Below are 13,923 nucleotides of genomic sequence, written 5' to 3' on the forward strand. Positions count from 1 at the left end.
GCCCGCCCCCGAGGCCCCGCCGGGGCGGGACGAGCCCCGCTCCGCCCCCGCCCCAGCCGCGTCCCTGAGGGCCGGGGCGGGCGGGGGGTGCTCCGGGCGGGTTGGGGGGGATGATGGGATGGGATGGGACGGCACCCCATGACAATCTGCCTCATTTTCCTGTCAGAACAGATTCAGTGCTGGTGGGAGCATTGCTGGCCCCAGGTGTGTAGTGCAGTGATGCAGTTGGTCAGTCAGTGTTCCCAGATTCACCAAACAGGTCAAGTTGGAAGGAGCACAAACTCACATCCAGCAGGCTCGTCTCAGAGCGCATGGCACTGGGTTGTGTCCAGACAGTTCTGGGATATCTCCAGTGAGGGAGACCCTACACCCTGTCTGATCTCTGCCCAAGTGCACAGTCACTAGCACAGTGCTGCTTTCATGCTCACTTCATTGACTGATGGCTCTGTAACAACCCGTGTCTCCTATTTCTTTATGCATGTCAAACACATGCAGGTTGAGAAGCCTCTGGGATGCTGAAGGTGACGCTCTCTGGAGCTCTTGGGCATTGATAAAGCTGACAAATCAAATTATGTGCTCTGACTTCAGGGAGTTGCCTGCAGGCTGGGGAAGGACTGCCACTGTGCCTCACTCACTCACTCACTGTCCAGGAGGAGGTCGATATTCCCTGGACACTGGGCAGAGATGCCTTCTGAGGCTGCTGGAGGCTCATCACCTTTCTGTTAACCCTGGGAGCTAACCTACCATGGCATTCAACTCAATAACCTGGTGTGATAAAACACTAATGGCACCCTGCTCCTCTCCTTGCATTCTGCTCTCCTCCCCACTTCTGTGTACTCCTCACTTTTTGCCTGTGTTAGCCAATAAGCAAGTTCTTCAGCAATATATTTTTTAAGACAAGTATTAGCAGTGCAGTTTTGTTGGTCCTACAGCTGGAACCAGTCCCTCTTAGGGTGGTGCCTTCCCAGGATGCTCACTAAAAATTAACTTTTCAAGATAATGTAAATCATTTTCTGTTCTTGTATGACAAATGCTGCAGCACTCCATGGCTAAATTGCCCTTTTTTACTCATCAGCTGCTGCATCCATCATTTCCAATAAAAATGTAGCTAGCAGTTATCTCTGGGAAGAGCATGTCATGTAACCAGTCATGCTGAGAAAAGGAAGTGGTGTCTGTTCAGGTCAGAAGAAATAAATTTTTGCAGGTAGAACAAATTAAACATTCCAAAAGCTGCTTGAGAAGCTGAAGACTCATCAATTTTAAACCCCTCTCTGTTTATCATGGGTAAGGGTCTGTGTTTTGTTGTTTGAAGACGAGCCTGTATTTGAATCTCTGCTGTACAAAGTCAGATTCACCTATTGTCTTACACAATGGTGCTGCTCTGTGCTGCAGACCTCTGAGGATGTTAGTGGGCATTCCTAGATCCAGAATACCATTCCACACATCACTACAAGGCTCTAGATGCAAATCAAAACCAGATCTCTGAAAACCCAGGAATACGAGGCCTCCTGCCACTGTTCCTCAAGGCTAAGGTGCTGCTTTTATAACTGCAGCAGTTTCTTGTGAGTGGCAGAATATATTCAGAATATCCATGTAATACTGTGTAGAGATCCATCGTGTGGGAGGTGGATCTAGGAGTGGGACACTGTCCTCTGCTGCTCCCAGGTCCATCTGTGTGAAGAGACACTGAAAGCTGGAACTCTTTGATCTTCTCCTGCTGTCTCTTGGCACACAGCGTCCACTTTGCTCGCTCCCTAAAAGTGTCAGTGGCTTTTCATATCCGCAGCATCTGTTGTTCTTAAATGGATGATTACTGTGGAAATCAGCTTGGGAAAGGTGAGTTTTAGTATGAAATCTTGACATTTTTTACTCCTCTTGAACACTGGCTGAAGCTCTGCTCATATCTAGAAGTCAAACCTTCCTGCTTACCTCTCAAGGAAGCTTCTGTGCCTCTCCAGTCCAGATAATTGAGCAGAATTGGGAATTTCCATGTCAGAGTGGGACTTCACATTGCTCAGAAAGGATTTGGAGTATGGGCTGTGGGTCCAGCAAGGAAAGAAAAGAGAAATTGTGTGGTTTACAGTTAGGAGAAAAAGAGGAAAAAGAAAATTAAAAAGATCTGATGAGATAGGAGTTACTACCTTGTGAAACAGGAGTTTTGGAAGCTGTTTGGGGAACAGAGGGAATGATCAGCATCATGAACAGGGAAGGCACAGCACAGACAGGACTGTAGGCAAAAGGTATCTTCTATTCCCAGGACTAAGCCAGCATTAATGAAGAGCAAACCCTGAGTAAAGCACTCAGACCTGCAGGGTCTGAGCCAGTAACCCAAAACACTCATTCACACCTCCAAATTACTGTGTGCTTTCAGTTCTTGCCTTGGACTCAGTGCAAAATAACACCCAGTTTTAAAGGGACTGGAGTAGGTTTTGTGGGCTAATGCTTGCTGATGTGCAGGAACACACACCTTCTGCCTGTAGCTGCTTTGGTGTCAGAAAATGGAAGGTTTTAAAATCCCAGCATGAAGAGCATATATATGGAATGCCTGTGTTCCCTGCCCTCTTCATCAGAGGGTGGAGAATTAAACCAAAGAGCTCTGCAAAATCTAAATCTTTTCCTTGTAAAACTGCAGTACAAGAATGAAACAAAGTATGGAAATATTTTAAGAAACAACACGTGGAATTTTTTTCTCCCAGAGATGGAATTTCTCAGGAATTCTCACTGTGACACTTCCCTATTCACCTCCCTTCAGCTTGGTGCATTGAAGAGGAGGAGCTCAGAGGGACAAAAAGCTTTGCTTTGCTCCCCTCTGCTGCAGCCTGGACCCTGCAGGAGTGAGCCCTTTGTAGTTCCCAGTGTGGCTTCTACCCCCACTGCTTGCTCCCAGTGCTGCTGTCTGGCCAGTTCCTTTGCAGGTTTTAGCAGTGATTATTGTCAGCTCCAGTTTCTCAGAGTTTCCTCTGTTGCTATGTAAAAAGAAAAGCCACACAGAGATGAGGTTTGTATAAACCTGCTCTGTGATTTGGGATCTGTTTGATTGGTGGTGAGACCAGTGCTGGTGCAGCTGAAGCAGTTTTCAGCCTTTCTGAGCACATCTAACTCCCATATGTTCCCATCAATTCTAGAGTATTTTCCTGTCTTTTTTAGCACACTTGTTCTATTTGTGATGCTGCCTTAACGTGTGTGTCACTTGGTGCCATTCCTGCCTTCAGTTCTTTCACGCCACGCTCAGACCTTGGCCAGTTTCATCCCACCTCCCCAGAAATTCCTCCTCCTGGGCCTGCAGCACAGGGATCTTCAAGGAGGGAGGGGGAAGAAGTGACAAAAACAAAATACAACAGGACCATCAAGCCCCATGATGCCCTTCCACACTTCTCTGTGATGTTGCATCATCTCTAAAAATAGAACTTAAGGTCCATTGGGAATCACAACTCATCTTTAGTTCTGTGAAGTACCCCATGGGTTTGGAGTTTTGCTTTAAAAAGCCATGGATGAGATAGAAGGGTGAGGATTAAGGTGCTTTTTTTCCTTTTTCTCACTAGTAGTCCTACTTCTCAGTGCTGATGATCGACTTGAGAAGGTCCAAACCAAGCTGCCCATTGCTTTTCAGAGCTCAAATGAAAGGAGAAGGGAGATCACAGGAGCCTGAGGTATCACACACAAAGGGGGATTTGGGTAGAAGAACATGCGGTCTTCCCAGCCTGGGTGCTTCACCTCCCAGTACCTTAAACAAATAGAAAAATAATAGCATGAGTAATTAAACACAGAGAATACAGGCAGGATCAACTGATTATATTTTGATGATAAATCAAGTAAATTGACACAGGTAGGAGTGGAAAGCAGAGCTCAAAGGATGATCTGTTTGTATTGCAGTCAATTTGAAACAGCATCTGTTGCCTTCTTGGGTCAAACTCAACATGTCTGTGTCTGGGATTTTTTCAGAACTGACTCACTAAGACTCTTCAGGAGGAGTAAAATACTAAAACTAAAAGGTTCTATGAAATTTCAGGCTAAAGTTTGGACTACAAGGGATTGTAGAAGACCATTGTTCACGTTTTGTGGAAGCTCAGGTGGCTGCCTGGGACATCCTCCTGCCTCATGGCTGTGCCATTTTCTCAACTGGGGACTTGGATAAAGGTTTGGCTTCAGCGTCCTCTCCCCAGTGGGTGTTACTCTTCTGCAATTTCCAGAAAATGGCAGGAAAAATCCAATCTGTGCTCAGAAGGAGAGAGCTGGAATGTTAGGTAACATGACAAAGGCACAGCAGGAGGACCACAACTGAGTGCAAAGCAAGTCTGCAGCTCTGCCTGTAAGTGAAGTTTCTCTTCAATCAATATTTCACTATGTGAGCAGTTTATTCTGGACAAGGAGCATCTCTGAAATGGTGCAGAAAGTTTTGTCCTGCCAGGAGCAGGGGGTATGTGACCACACGGCCACCTTGGTGTCACGACTCAGAATGCTCCCACACGGAGCAACACCAGTGTGGAGTGCTGGAAAATCCATCCCTGGAGGATCAACAGGGATCATTTTTGTGGTGTTTCTTTTCCATCTACATGATGTAGAGAAGCATTTGACAAATGATGGTGGCAAGTGTAATGCTGATGATAAAAGGCACAGGAACCGTTTTGTGCGAACCTGTGAAATCTCTGGAGTTCTTGAGAGTTTCCTCCTCCCTTCCATTGGAATGAACTTTAAGAAATCACATCATTGCTGGCTCTGATTTATGTAGAGTAATTGTTGGGGTGCTGCAGGTGCTCAGTTCCTTCTCAGACATGGCATCTCCCCCAGGATAACCCCTCCTCACGGGGACACCCAGGGTTTTGGGGGTCTGCCACGCCATCACTGTTCTCTGCAACACAGTGAGGGGCACAAGCAGGAGGGAGACATTTGATAAGGCAGAGACAAGGGAGATCACAGAACCACAGCATCAACGAGGTCGGAAAAGGCCTCACAAATCAGCGAGTTCAACCCCAACACCACCTTGCGAACCAGACCATGGCACCGAGTGCCACATCTTCCCCTAAACGCCTCCGGGAACAGGGACTCACAACCTCGCTGGCCTGCCCGTTCGACACGGAAGGTGCATGTGCAAAGAACAGCGCGTGAGGCACTGAAGGGGCACTGAGGGGCCGTGGAAGGTGGCCCAGCGGCTTTGAGGAGATTTGAGGAGATTTAAGATGTGAGTGGGCCAAGGATGCTGGGGGTGGCTAAGGGAAGTTCTGTTCGGGAAGGGCGCGGCGCGGGGCCCGGAGCGAGGAGCGGCGCGGGGCGCTGAGGGTGGCCGGGCGGCCATTTTGCGAAGGACAATGCCCGCCGCGCGGGGCGGGGCAGGGGCGCGGAGAGCGCGGCGGGTGCGCGCACGCACAGCCGCGGGGCCGCGCCTTGCCCCGTGCGTGCGCGCTCCCGGCCCCCCCCGCCTTCCCCTCTCTCTGTGTCCCTCTCTCTCCCTCTCTCCGCCGCGCTCGGCCGGCTCTGCCCCCCCTTTGTGCGCGCTCCGAGCCGCCCCCGCATCGCCGACTCGCCATGGCCGACGAGAAGCCCAAGGTGAGGCCGGCGCGCTCCGCAGCTCCCGCCGCCGCGCTCGGCCCCTCAGGCGGCGGCCCCGGCCCGCAGCCCCCGCGCCGCCTTTGCGCGCCATTTTCCTGCGCGGGTGGGGGGGGCCGAGGCCGCGGCTCCCGGGGCGGGCGGGGGATCCCCGGGGAGAGGGGGAGCGAGCCCGGGCCGCCTTCCCGCCCTCCGCGGGGAGAGAGGCAGGTCTGGAGGCGGTTGCTGCTGCCTTCCTCCTCCTCCTCCTCCTCCTCCTCCTCCGCGGCCGCAGCATCCCCGCCGGCTACCTCGGCAGCCGCTGCCCTCACGGTCCCCGCACGGCTCCGGCCCCTTTGTGCCGCCTCTGGCCCCGCTCGGGGCCGGGGGGGCCGCGGGGGCTCCGCTCCGCACGGCAGGAATTAACAGAGGCCACCGCCGGGGGGGTTGGCTTTTTTTTTTTTTTTTTTCCTCCCCCACACTATTTTCAAACCGAGTTGGAAGCGGCGGAGGGCGCGGGGCCGCGCGCGGGCTGACACATGGCGGGACCCGGCTCCCAGAAAAGAGGGAAAACAAAGCTGGAATTGGGGGTGCCGGACAGCCCCGATCCCCGTCCCTGTGCCTGAGGCCCGGCCACAACACGAGGGACGGAGCTGGAAGTTGATCCTCCGCAGTTTTCCGCTCCGGGAGGGTCGGGCTGCTTGATGTGGAGTTTTTTTAAACATTTTCTGAAGGAGAAGAGCTGGGCTGTTTCAGGTTTTATCGCCGTTTGAAACACAGGCCTTTAAAGTATCTGGAAAGTTTTTTTTAATAACGACATCAAACGGTAGGAAAAAGTTTGAGGTGCAATGAGAAAGAGCCTTGCTGCTGGTTGGGAGCACAGTTATAACACAAATCAGCTATAACAGATCATAGTATAACATAGGTAACTTAATTCCATTCAGTGGCAACACTGGTGTTGCATATTGTTGTGCTTTTGATAGAAATAACTTCCTTTTTTTTTTTTTTTTTTTTTTTTTCTGTGTTGAATGCCTGGCCTGGTAATTCTTCATTGCTAAATTTCCAGTCTGCAGAATGACAGTTAATATCAGATTTTTTTTATTGTATGTGGCTTTTCTTCCTTTAAATTTTCAACTGAAAAGTGCTGACCTTTATTCCCTAATTCAAGGTTTCAAGTCAGCAAACAGCTTTAATATCTTTATTTCCTCCTTTTCAATAACCTGTTGCACTTTGGTGAAATGTTAACTTCTTGTTTCATACCTTTTTTAAAAAGTGTTGGTTACTTTTTTTTTTCTTTTATTTCCTCCACAGGAAGGAGTGAAGACTGAAAACAATGACCACATTAATCTGAAGGTGGCAGGGCAAGATGGGTCTGTGGTGCAGTTTAAGATTAAGAGGCACACACCACTTAGTAAACTAATGAAAGCCTATTGTGAACGACAGGTATGATCTCAGGACAACGGTGTCTGGGGGAGAGCTGCTCTCCACAGGGATAGAGGAAAACAGTTGAAGTCTTAAAACTTCAGTAAATTCACAAAATGATAGAGATGGAACAGAAACTAACTGTGCTGTGTATTGTCCTTTTGGTCTGTTACTCGGTGGACTGGAGAGGGTTGTGGCAGGAAATGGGTAAATAAAGTTGTTGTCATCTATGAAATCTGCATTTATAGGTGGAGGCCTCTGGGAGGTAACTGCTGCTCTAATGCTTAGAAATATTCGTGTGGAAAGGGTGGGTTTGGAATGAACTTAGGGGAGAGAGAGTTAAATGCTAATCAGGGATTTTTATAGCTCTGAGTGACTTCTTGGACTGGTCACTGGCTCCTGATTTTTTAGCTGAATTGTACTGCGATGAGAAGATACCTTGAGAAGGAGCTTGTACATTTAAAGATGAGCTTTGTTTTTTCTCTTGTGTCCTGGTTGACAAATGAATATTCTGAGGGACACACACCCCATGTGTTTGCTGATGTGGTGGCAGCTGCAGCCAGTCTGTGAGGATGCAAGCAGCTATTGCAAGTTTTAAAAACACCTGTTTGAGTAGAGCCATGGAACTCCTCCTTTTGAAGCTCCTGATTAGGGAAATTTTGGTATCCACAATATTTAGTGACTGCCTTCAAAAAATTCTATCTCTACAGAAGTGTTCAGAATTTGTGAATTTTTAATTTTTTTAAACATAAATACTCAAGGATACTATTGCATACAATAAAGTCAGTGTAAGATATTGCTGCAGCTATTTCATCACCAGGAAAAACCCTGTGATTCACATAAGAGAGTGGTAAAACCTCTCGTTTGCCCTGTGCCACAACAGAATGAGAGTAAAGACAGGAAAAATTAGCTCTTGCTGAACATGTGAATGTGTTCTTGTATGAGTGTTCTGTGGAGAAATTAGTGAATGTTGGAAGCTGTGAGTTTGTTTTTCCTACCTCAGTCATACAAACTCTTGCTCTATTTTTCAAATCACTGTGTTGCTTTTTCCAGTCATAGAGTGCAGTTCTATCTGTCTGTCAGGGAATTTGAGGATTGGTTATTTGTCTATAAATCCTGGCATAAAAATATTTTAAAGTATCGTTCATTTTTAGTTACTTTGAAGCAAGCAAAAGTAATCCAAATTGTCTTAGATTGTCAAAATGTTTACTCTGCTTAAAGAAAAACAAAACCAAAGCCAGCAAAAAAACAAAACAAAACAAACCCAGGTATCAGCTGGAGGAAAAACATCAGTAAATCTTGAGAATGGGAGACATTTTTTGGGATCTTAGTTTTAAGCTACTAAGTGTCCAAAGAATACTTTCCTGGATATGGATTTGTCTTTAGGTGCTTGCATCTGAAATTTTGCTGAATGTTTATGAACAAAAATCATTTGTTCTACGTGTCTCTAGAAGTTAGATTTTATTCATGTATTTATTTACCTAGCTAGGTGCACCCTAACATAAATCCCTAATTTTGGAGAGGTGACAGAGAACTTAGCAGCTATAAAGGATGATAATCATATGTTGTGTGTAGTAGATCTAAAATGGAAATAACTAAATTTGAGTGACCTGTTGAGAAAATCAAAACTATTTGTGATTAAGTGGTGAAAAAATCATCCATGAGCCATACTTGATGTTTTGTGGACGCTAAGCTCACCAAAGGACAGTTTTTCAGTATGTTTTCAGCTAACATTTATTTAGCTCATAAAGTTGTCATGAACCTGGACAAAAACAACACTCTGGGAATGGGAAATGCATGTTTCAAGAAACAGTGTCAGAGACAAGGCTCAGACCAAGTGTTGCTGTGCAGAAAGGTGTTGCTGCCATGAGACTGAGCCACACACTTCCTTAGACCAGAGCATGTTCTGAGAGAACACTGCAGTGTCTTGAGGCTGGAGAAGGCTTTTTTTTGTGAACCATAAAGTTAATAAAAAAAGTTTACTCACATTTATTAAAATATTTTTCCTGACAAATCTACTCCTCAGAAATAATTACTACATTGTTTTCTGTTGTGTGTGACATCTGCTCTTGCCAGGCTGAATGAAGGCTTCTCTTCTAACTCAGAGATGCCAAAGCACGACCCTGCAATCCATTGGATTGGCTTCAAAACCAGATTGGGCTCTTGGATAGTTAGATACTCTGGAGAGAAGGGTTAGAATTGGAAAGGAAGTTTGTATCCCCAAATGTCACTGACAAAATACCTGTAAAATACTTTGGAAAACTCACTGGTGATTTTGGATCTGATGTTATCAGAAGGATAGGTTGGTTACAAGTTACATTTTTCAGTCTGTTGGCTCAGGTGAGGATGAGAGGATATTCTTCTAGGGTTGGCAGAGGTCAGTAAAATGAGTGTTGTGTGGTAGAAATGCTTATCCAAAATACTGGCTAATTTCTGGAAGTAGAAAATTCCTTTATTTTTTCCATCTGTGCATGGAAAAAATTGATACATTGATTTCTTTAGAATAGGAATTGGAGATCAAAAAGTTCCCATTTTTTACTCTTAGCTGCTGCAGACTAATTTTGTTGTTGCATTTGTGGAAGAAATACTTGAGAATACCTTTGTTTGTGGGGAAGATGAAAAGGGAATGTTGAGTGTCATTGTTGGACATTTATTACCTAGAGTGTTGCACCTAGTTTTTAAGTGAATTACTCAAAAGCACAATAAACCTGCCTGCCTTTGGGGTGTAGCAGAAGTGGCTTTAGTTTAACTTAGTCAGTGGGGGCACTGTTGCTTCTCTTGAGTTGTTGGACACAATGCAGTGTTTAATACAAAACAGATTGCAGGGATTTGGAGTGAAATGCCTAAAAGTCAGGCCATGAGGGAAGGATGGAATCTCTGGTGGCTTTTAATGATGATGCTGCAATTCAGTGACAAGTTCAAGGGTAAACTACTGAGTACTTTACACCAGGTTTATTTCCCTTTGTGTTGTTTCTCTTTGTCCAGGGGTTGTCAATGAGGCAAATCAGATTCCGGTTCGATGGGCAGCCAATTAATGAAACAGACACACCTGCACAGGTAAACAGCACAAGCAAGACTAAAGAACTATTTGAAATTTGCTGCAGGAGTTGATGCTTCTGTTTCCTATCAAATACTTACATAATTGTATATATTACTGATAGAACTGGGTCTTTTCTACCATTATTTTGGTGTAACTACTTTAGGATGATTAGAAATGGAATCCAAGACATTTGGTGTTTTGAACAATAAATCTGTGTCACTGTTATAATAAAACAAAAAAAATTAAGTACAGTGTACAGATGGTGAGTCCTGTAAAACTTTCACTTTATTGATTCATGGCTCTGAGATAAGGATGGTAAGCTAAGAATTGAGTTTTTCTTGAAGCAATGGCATTATTTTTTATATAAAAGCTTGCCAGGATGCTATCAGAGAGATCCTGTTTGCAAGCTTGCATTTGTAATACAAAAGTAATTTCTGTTGTTTGTGATCTGAAGCTGTTTCAGTAGCATGGAATTAATGAATATGGTGAAATTTGGGTTGTCTGTAAGTATTTGAATGAAGGCATTCCAAGAACAGAATGGTTCCCTGTGGCCCTGGAGCATTTTTCTGTCCTGCTCCACGGAGCTGTGTTTAATCAGCCTGACCAAGTGATAGTTTTATCTGCTGTTCAGAACCACTTGTAATGAAATAACAGACTTTAGTTTTCAGTTCTGAATTTTCCAAGCTGTTGCTTCAAAGATTGTGCCTCTTGTGGCCCCAATCTATGGAACTTTTTAATTTACAATACTGATAATTGAGGCAACAGGATGATTTTTTCTTTTCTATCCATGTTTTGCTGAAGCTTAGACCAGTCTGTTTATAGCTGTGGTAGATAGCATAGACTAGTTTGCTTTCCTAAGCAGCAGTTGAGTCTGTTTAGAAATATAACTTGAATTAGTTACAGCAGCCCTTCAGTTTTGGTACAGATTCTGTCAGGAGGTGCCATTAATATCCCAGGAATATCAACTGTAAAACTTAGGGTGAAAAAAGAGAATTATGTTAATGAAGTATTGCTGTTCTTCACTGTCAATTGTTACATGGTTACATGCCAAGTGGTTTTAATTTTTTTGTGCTTGCTGATCCTTGGTTTTACTGCCTGGTTGGGCAGAGGCTTTAATTCCAGTCTGCTTCCCCACTGCTGTAGCCATTTTAGCAACAGCAGCCAACTGGAATTGTGGCAATGTTTTAAGGTAAACTGAGGGAGTAAATAGGAGAACAAAGGTGCAATGGCAAAGCAGGCAACAGAAATCAAATATTACCAATCTGTTTCTTGGGAGTCACGCAGTGTACCCTGAAGTTAGTACTAGAATTCATTCTAGGTCAACAGTTATCAATTGGCATTTTTTTTTCCTGTGCAATTTGCTTTTGAGTTTAGTGAGTTTTGTCAAATGTATAAAAGGGTGGTGGTGAAGGGGAGTGGGGCTTCTCTGGTTAAGTTGCATAAAAAGTAAACATAAAGTCAGGAACTGTAAGAAAACCCAGGCTGCTGTGGAGATGTGAGAAGAGTTGAAAGCCCTTTTTTCTTTTTTTTCTGCTGTAGTTGGAAATGGAGGATGAAGATACAATTGATGTGTTCCAGCAGCAAACAGGAGGAGTTTACTAAAACAAACACACAAAAAAGAACCTGCTACTTTCCTCTCCAGAACTGTGCTCCCACAGGCAACACTTCACAATTAGAAAAATGAGACTTGGTTCAGCCACATCCTGACTACTGCAGTATAGTTTTCTCTCTTCTCTCTGATTTTTTTTTCTTATTCCTTTTATTGTACATAAAGTAACTGGTGATGTGCACAAGCATAATGCATATTTTTTTTTTTAACTAAATGGCCAATGGTATGTTTTGATCAACATTTAATGGAGATGGGGTGGGAAAACAAACTGGTTCTGTGAAAATGCCCCTCTCTCCATTAGTGGCATGCTCCTTCTACTTTTACAGAATCACAGAATAAGCCGAGTTATCTTTATATTCCAGTAAGTTATTTTGCTCTCACTGTTCAAAAACAAAAACCTTGCATACCTTGTTTGATTGGATAATTTCAATGTTTTTCTTTTATCATTGTAAAACCAAGGGCAATTTTATAACTTTTTTGTACGTAGCTGTTACATGTAGAGCAATCTCTGTCTAAGTAGGGGTAAATTACTCTTTAAAAAAAAAAGGAAAAAAAAAGTCCTAGATAGTTTTCCCTTCAAGTAAAACGTCTTGTTGTTTAAATAAACTTCTTGTTTAAAATAACCAGTTTTCTTTCTTTTTCTGTGGAGTAATAGTACTCAGCACCTGTATTTCTTTCTCTGCAGCACTTTATGCTTCTCAAATCTCAGCTTTCTCTGTGGTAAGTAAGCATAATCCCCCCTATCTAGGCAGGAGACTGTTAAAAAAGGAAAGGCTTCCTTGAGGTCTGTCAGTCAGCAGTTGAACTGGAAATAGAAGTCAGTTTTCTCTTTATTTGATTTATTTTTATTTTTTTGTGAATGTTCTGCTAAGCCAAAACTGTTTGATTAGTCAAACTGCAAAATACTGAACTACTTGGTAATGCCTTTGGGTTGAGCTCTTCTTGTCAGTCTTTAATAGAAGCATCAATATTGTTGTTGCAGTAGTTTATTCAAGACTCTGTATTTGAATGCTTATTGATGTAAACATCAAGTTAAAGAGAGCAAATAATTTCATTAACCGTTCAGTTTACCGTGGTATCAAATGGGAGCTGCTTGGAAATGTAAAGCAAAAATAAAAAATTGAGTTCTGTTTTTGGGTGTATTTAGCTATGGTGATGGAGATTCCAAGCTCTGCTTTACCCCACTCTGCTGTTCTGCTTGGAAGAGGGAAAGAGGCTGGAGGTACTGAAGGGAGGTACAGTGATGGTGGTGTTTTTCACAAGTCTTTTCTACAATTCTTGAGCTCTTGGGGAACTTTTGGGGGAAGTTTTGAGGTTGGAGTGAAATCCATGGGCGTTCATGGAAGATTATATACCTGTCAAACCCACAGCAGTCTCTGATGTCCTAGGAATGTTCCAATATTTTATAGTAAGTTCATGCTTTTTTAGGTATAAATTTCTTTGAAGAGGCCACTATTTGGTAGTGTTTTTTGTAACAGTTAATTCAAGGAGTGATTGTTACATGTGGGACCTGTGCCTGCTTGAGCTGAAAGTTTTGTGGCAGAATGATGGGTGTGTGCATTTAGCTGATGAGTTGTGATCTATTTGTCTTCTGTCAGAAGTAACACACTTGATGCTCCATTAGTTTCATCTAGTGAAGATACAGGGAAAATTAACATCTGTTTTTGCAGTTGCACTTGAGTCTGTAGCTGAAGAATGTAATCTACTGTGTACCTGTGTTTTAATTCAAGGAAATGCTGTTGCCAAGCAGATTACTTCTCATTGTGGGATGTATCTTGTAGACTTCTGTGGTGTTTTGCAGGATTGAAATTCCTTCTTGTGAACAAATGTTTACATATTCAAGTCTAAAAGGTCTAGAAAAATCTACTTTGAAGAAGAGAGTGATGGGGGAATATATTTCAACATCTTTCCTAGGTTTCATGTGGAATACATTGCTCTTTGGCTTTAGAATCTCTGGCTTTTAAGCTGGCTGAACTTCTGATATTGGTGTATAAAATACTTTCAACTTGATGTCATGCCAAGACTTTTCCCAGGAGAAAGCTGTCTTTATCTTGTTTGGCCAAAAAAGGTGTTTGGACTTGCTTTAGTTTCTGAAGAAAGGGTGAGGTCTCCTTAAATACTATTTTTTTTCAGCTCAACTTAATATTGTGAAGCTCAAAGCTCCCTGTTGTATCTTGCCTTGTACTTTTTATTTCCTGAGGCAACAGACGTCAAGTGACAGATACTGAAGAGCTTTTAAAAACAATGTCTTCATTTCCTGAATTAGTTGAGTGTTACTTCATCTGTCATGAACTTATATGCAGCATTCACCTACATTCCTCCACTTTTC

The 13,923-nt window shown here is 43.7% G+C and overlaps 1 protein-coding gene across 1 annotated transcript; it reads left to right on the plus strand.

Moving 5' to 3' along the window:
* Nucleotides 1-5,335: 5,335 nt before the first annotated feature.
* Nucleotides 5,336-12,217, plus strand: SUMO2 (small ubiquitin like modifier 2). Its single transcript, XM_041409214.1, has 4 exons — nucleotides 5,336-5,544; nucleotides 6,835-6,966; nucleotides 9,931-10,002; nucleotides 11,525-12,217. The coding sequence occupies exons 1-4, from the start codon at nucleotides 5,524-5,526 to the stop codon at nucleotides 11,585-11,587; spliced, it is 288 nt and encodes a 95-aa protein (XP_041265148.1). The 5' UTR covers nucleotides 5,336-5,523; the 3' UTR covers nucleotides 11,588-12,217.
* Nucleotides 12,218-13,923: the final 1,706 nt, after the last annotated feature.

Source organism: Onychostruthus taczanowskii, unplaced genomic scaffold (genome assembly GCF_017590055.1).
Source record: "Onychostruthus taczanowskii isolate IOZ18803 unplaced genomic scaffold, ASM1759005v1 scaffold30, whole genome shotgun sequence".
Classification (NCBI taxonomy): Eukaryota; Metazoa; Chordata; class Aves; order Passeriformes; family Passeridae; genus Onychostruthus; species Onychostruthus taczanowskii.

Excerpts from the sequence above, each read along its gene's own strand:
- SUMO2 (XM_041409214.1), top strand. The coding sequence starts at position 5,524 with ATGGCCGACGAGAAGCCCAAG. Across the intron at positions 5,545-6,834 it reads TGGCCGACGAGAAGCCCAAG|GAAGGAGTGAAGACTGAAAA; the intron begins GTGAGGCCGGCG and ends TTTCCTCCACAG. Across the intron at positions 6,967-9,930 it reads AAGCCTATTGTGAACGACAG|GGGTTGTCAATGAGGCAAAT; the intron begins GTATGATCTCAG and ends CTCTTTGTCCAG.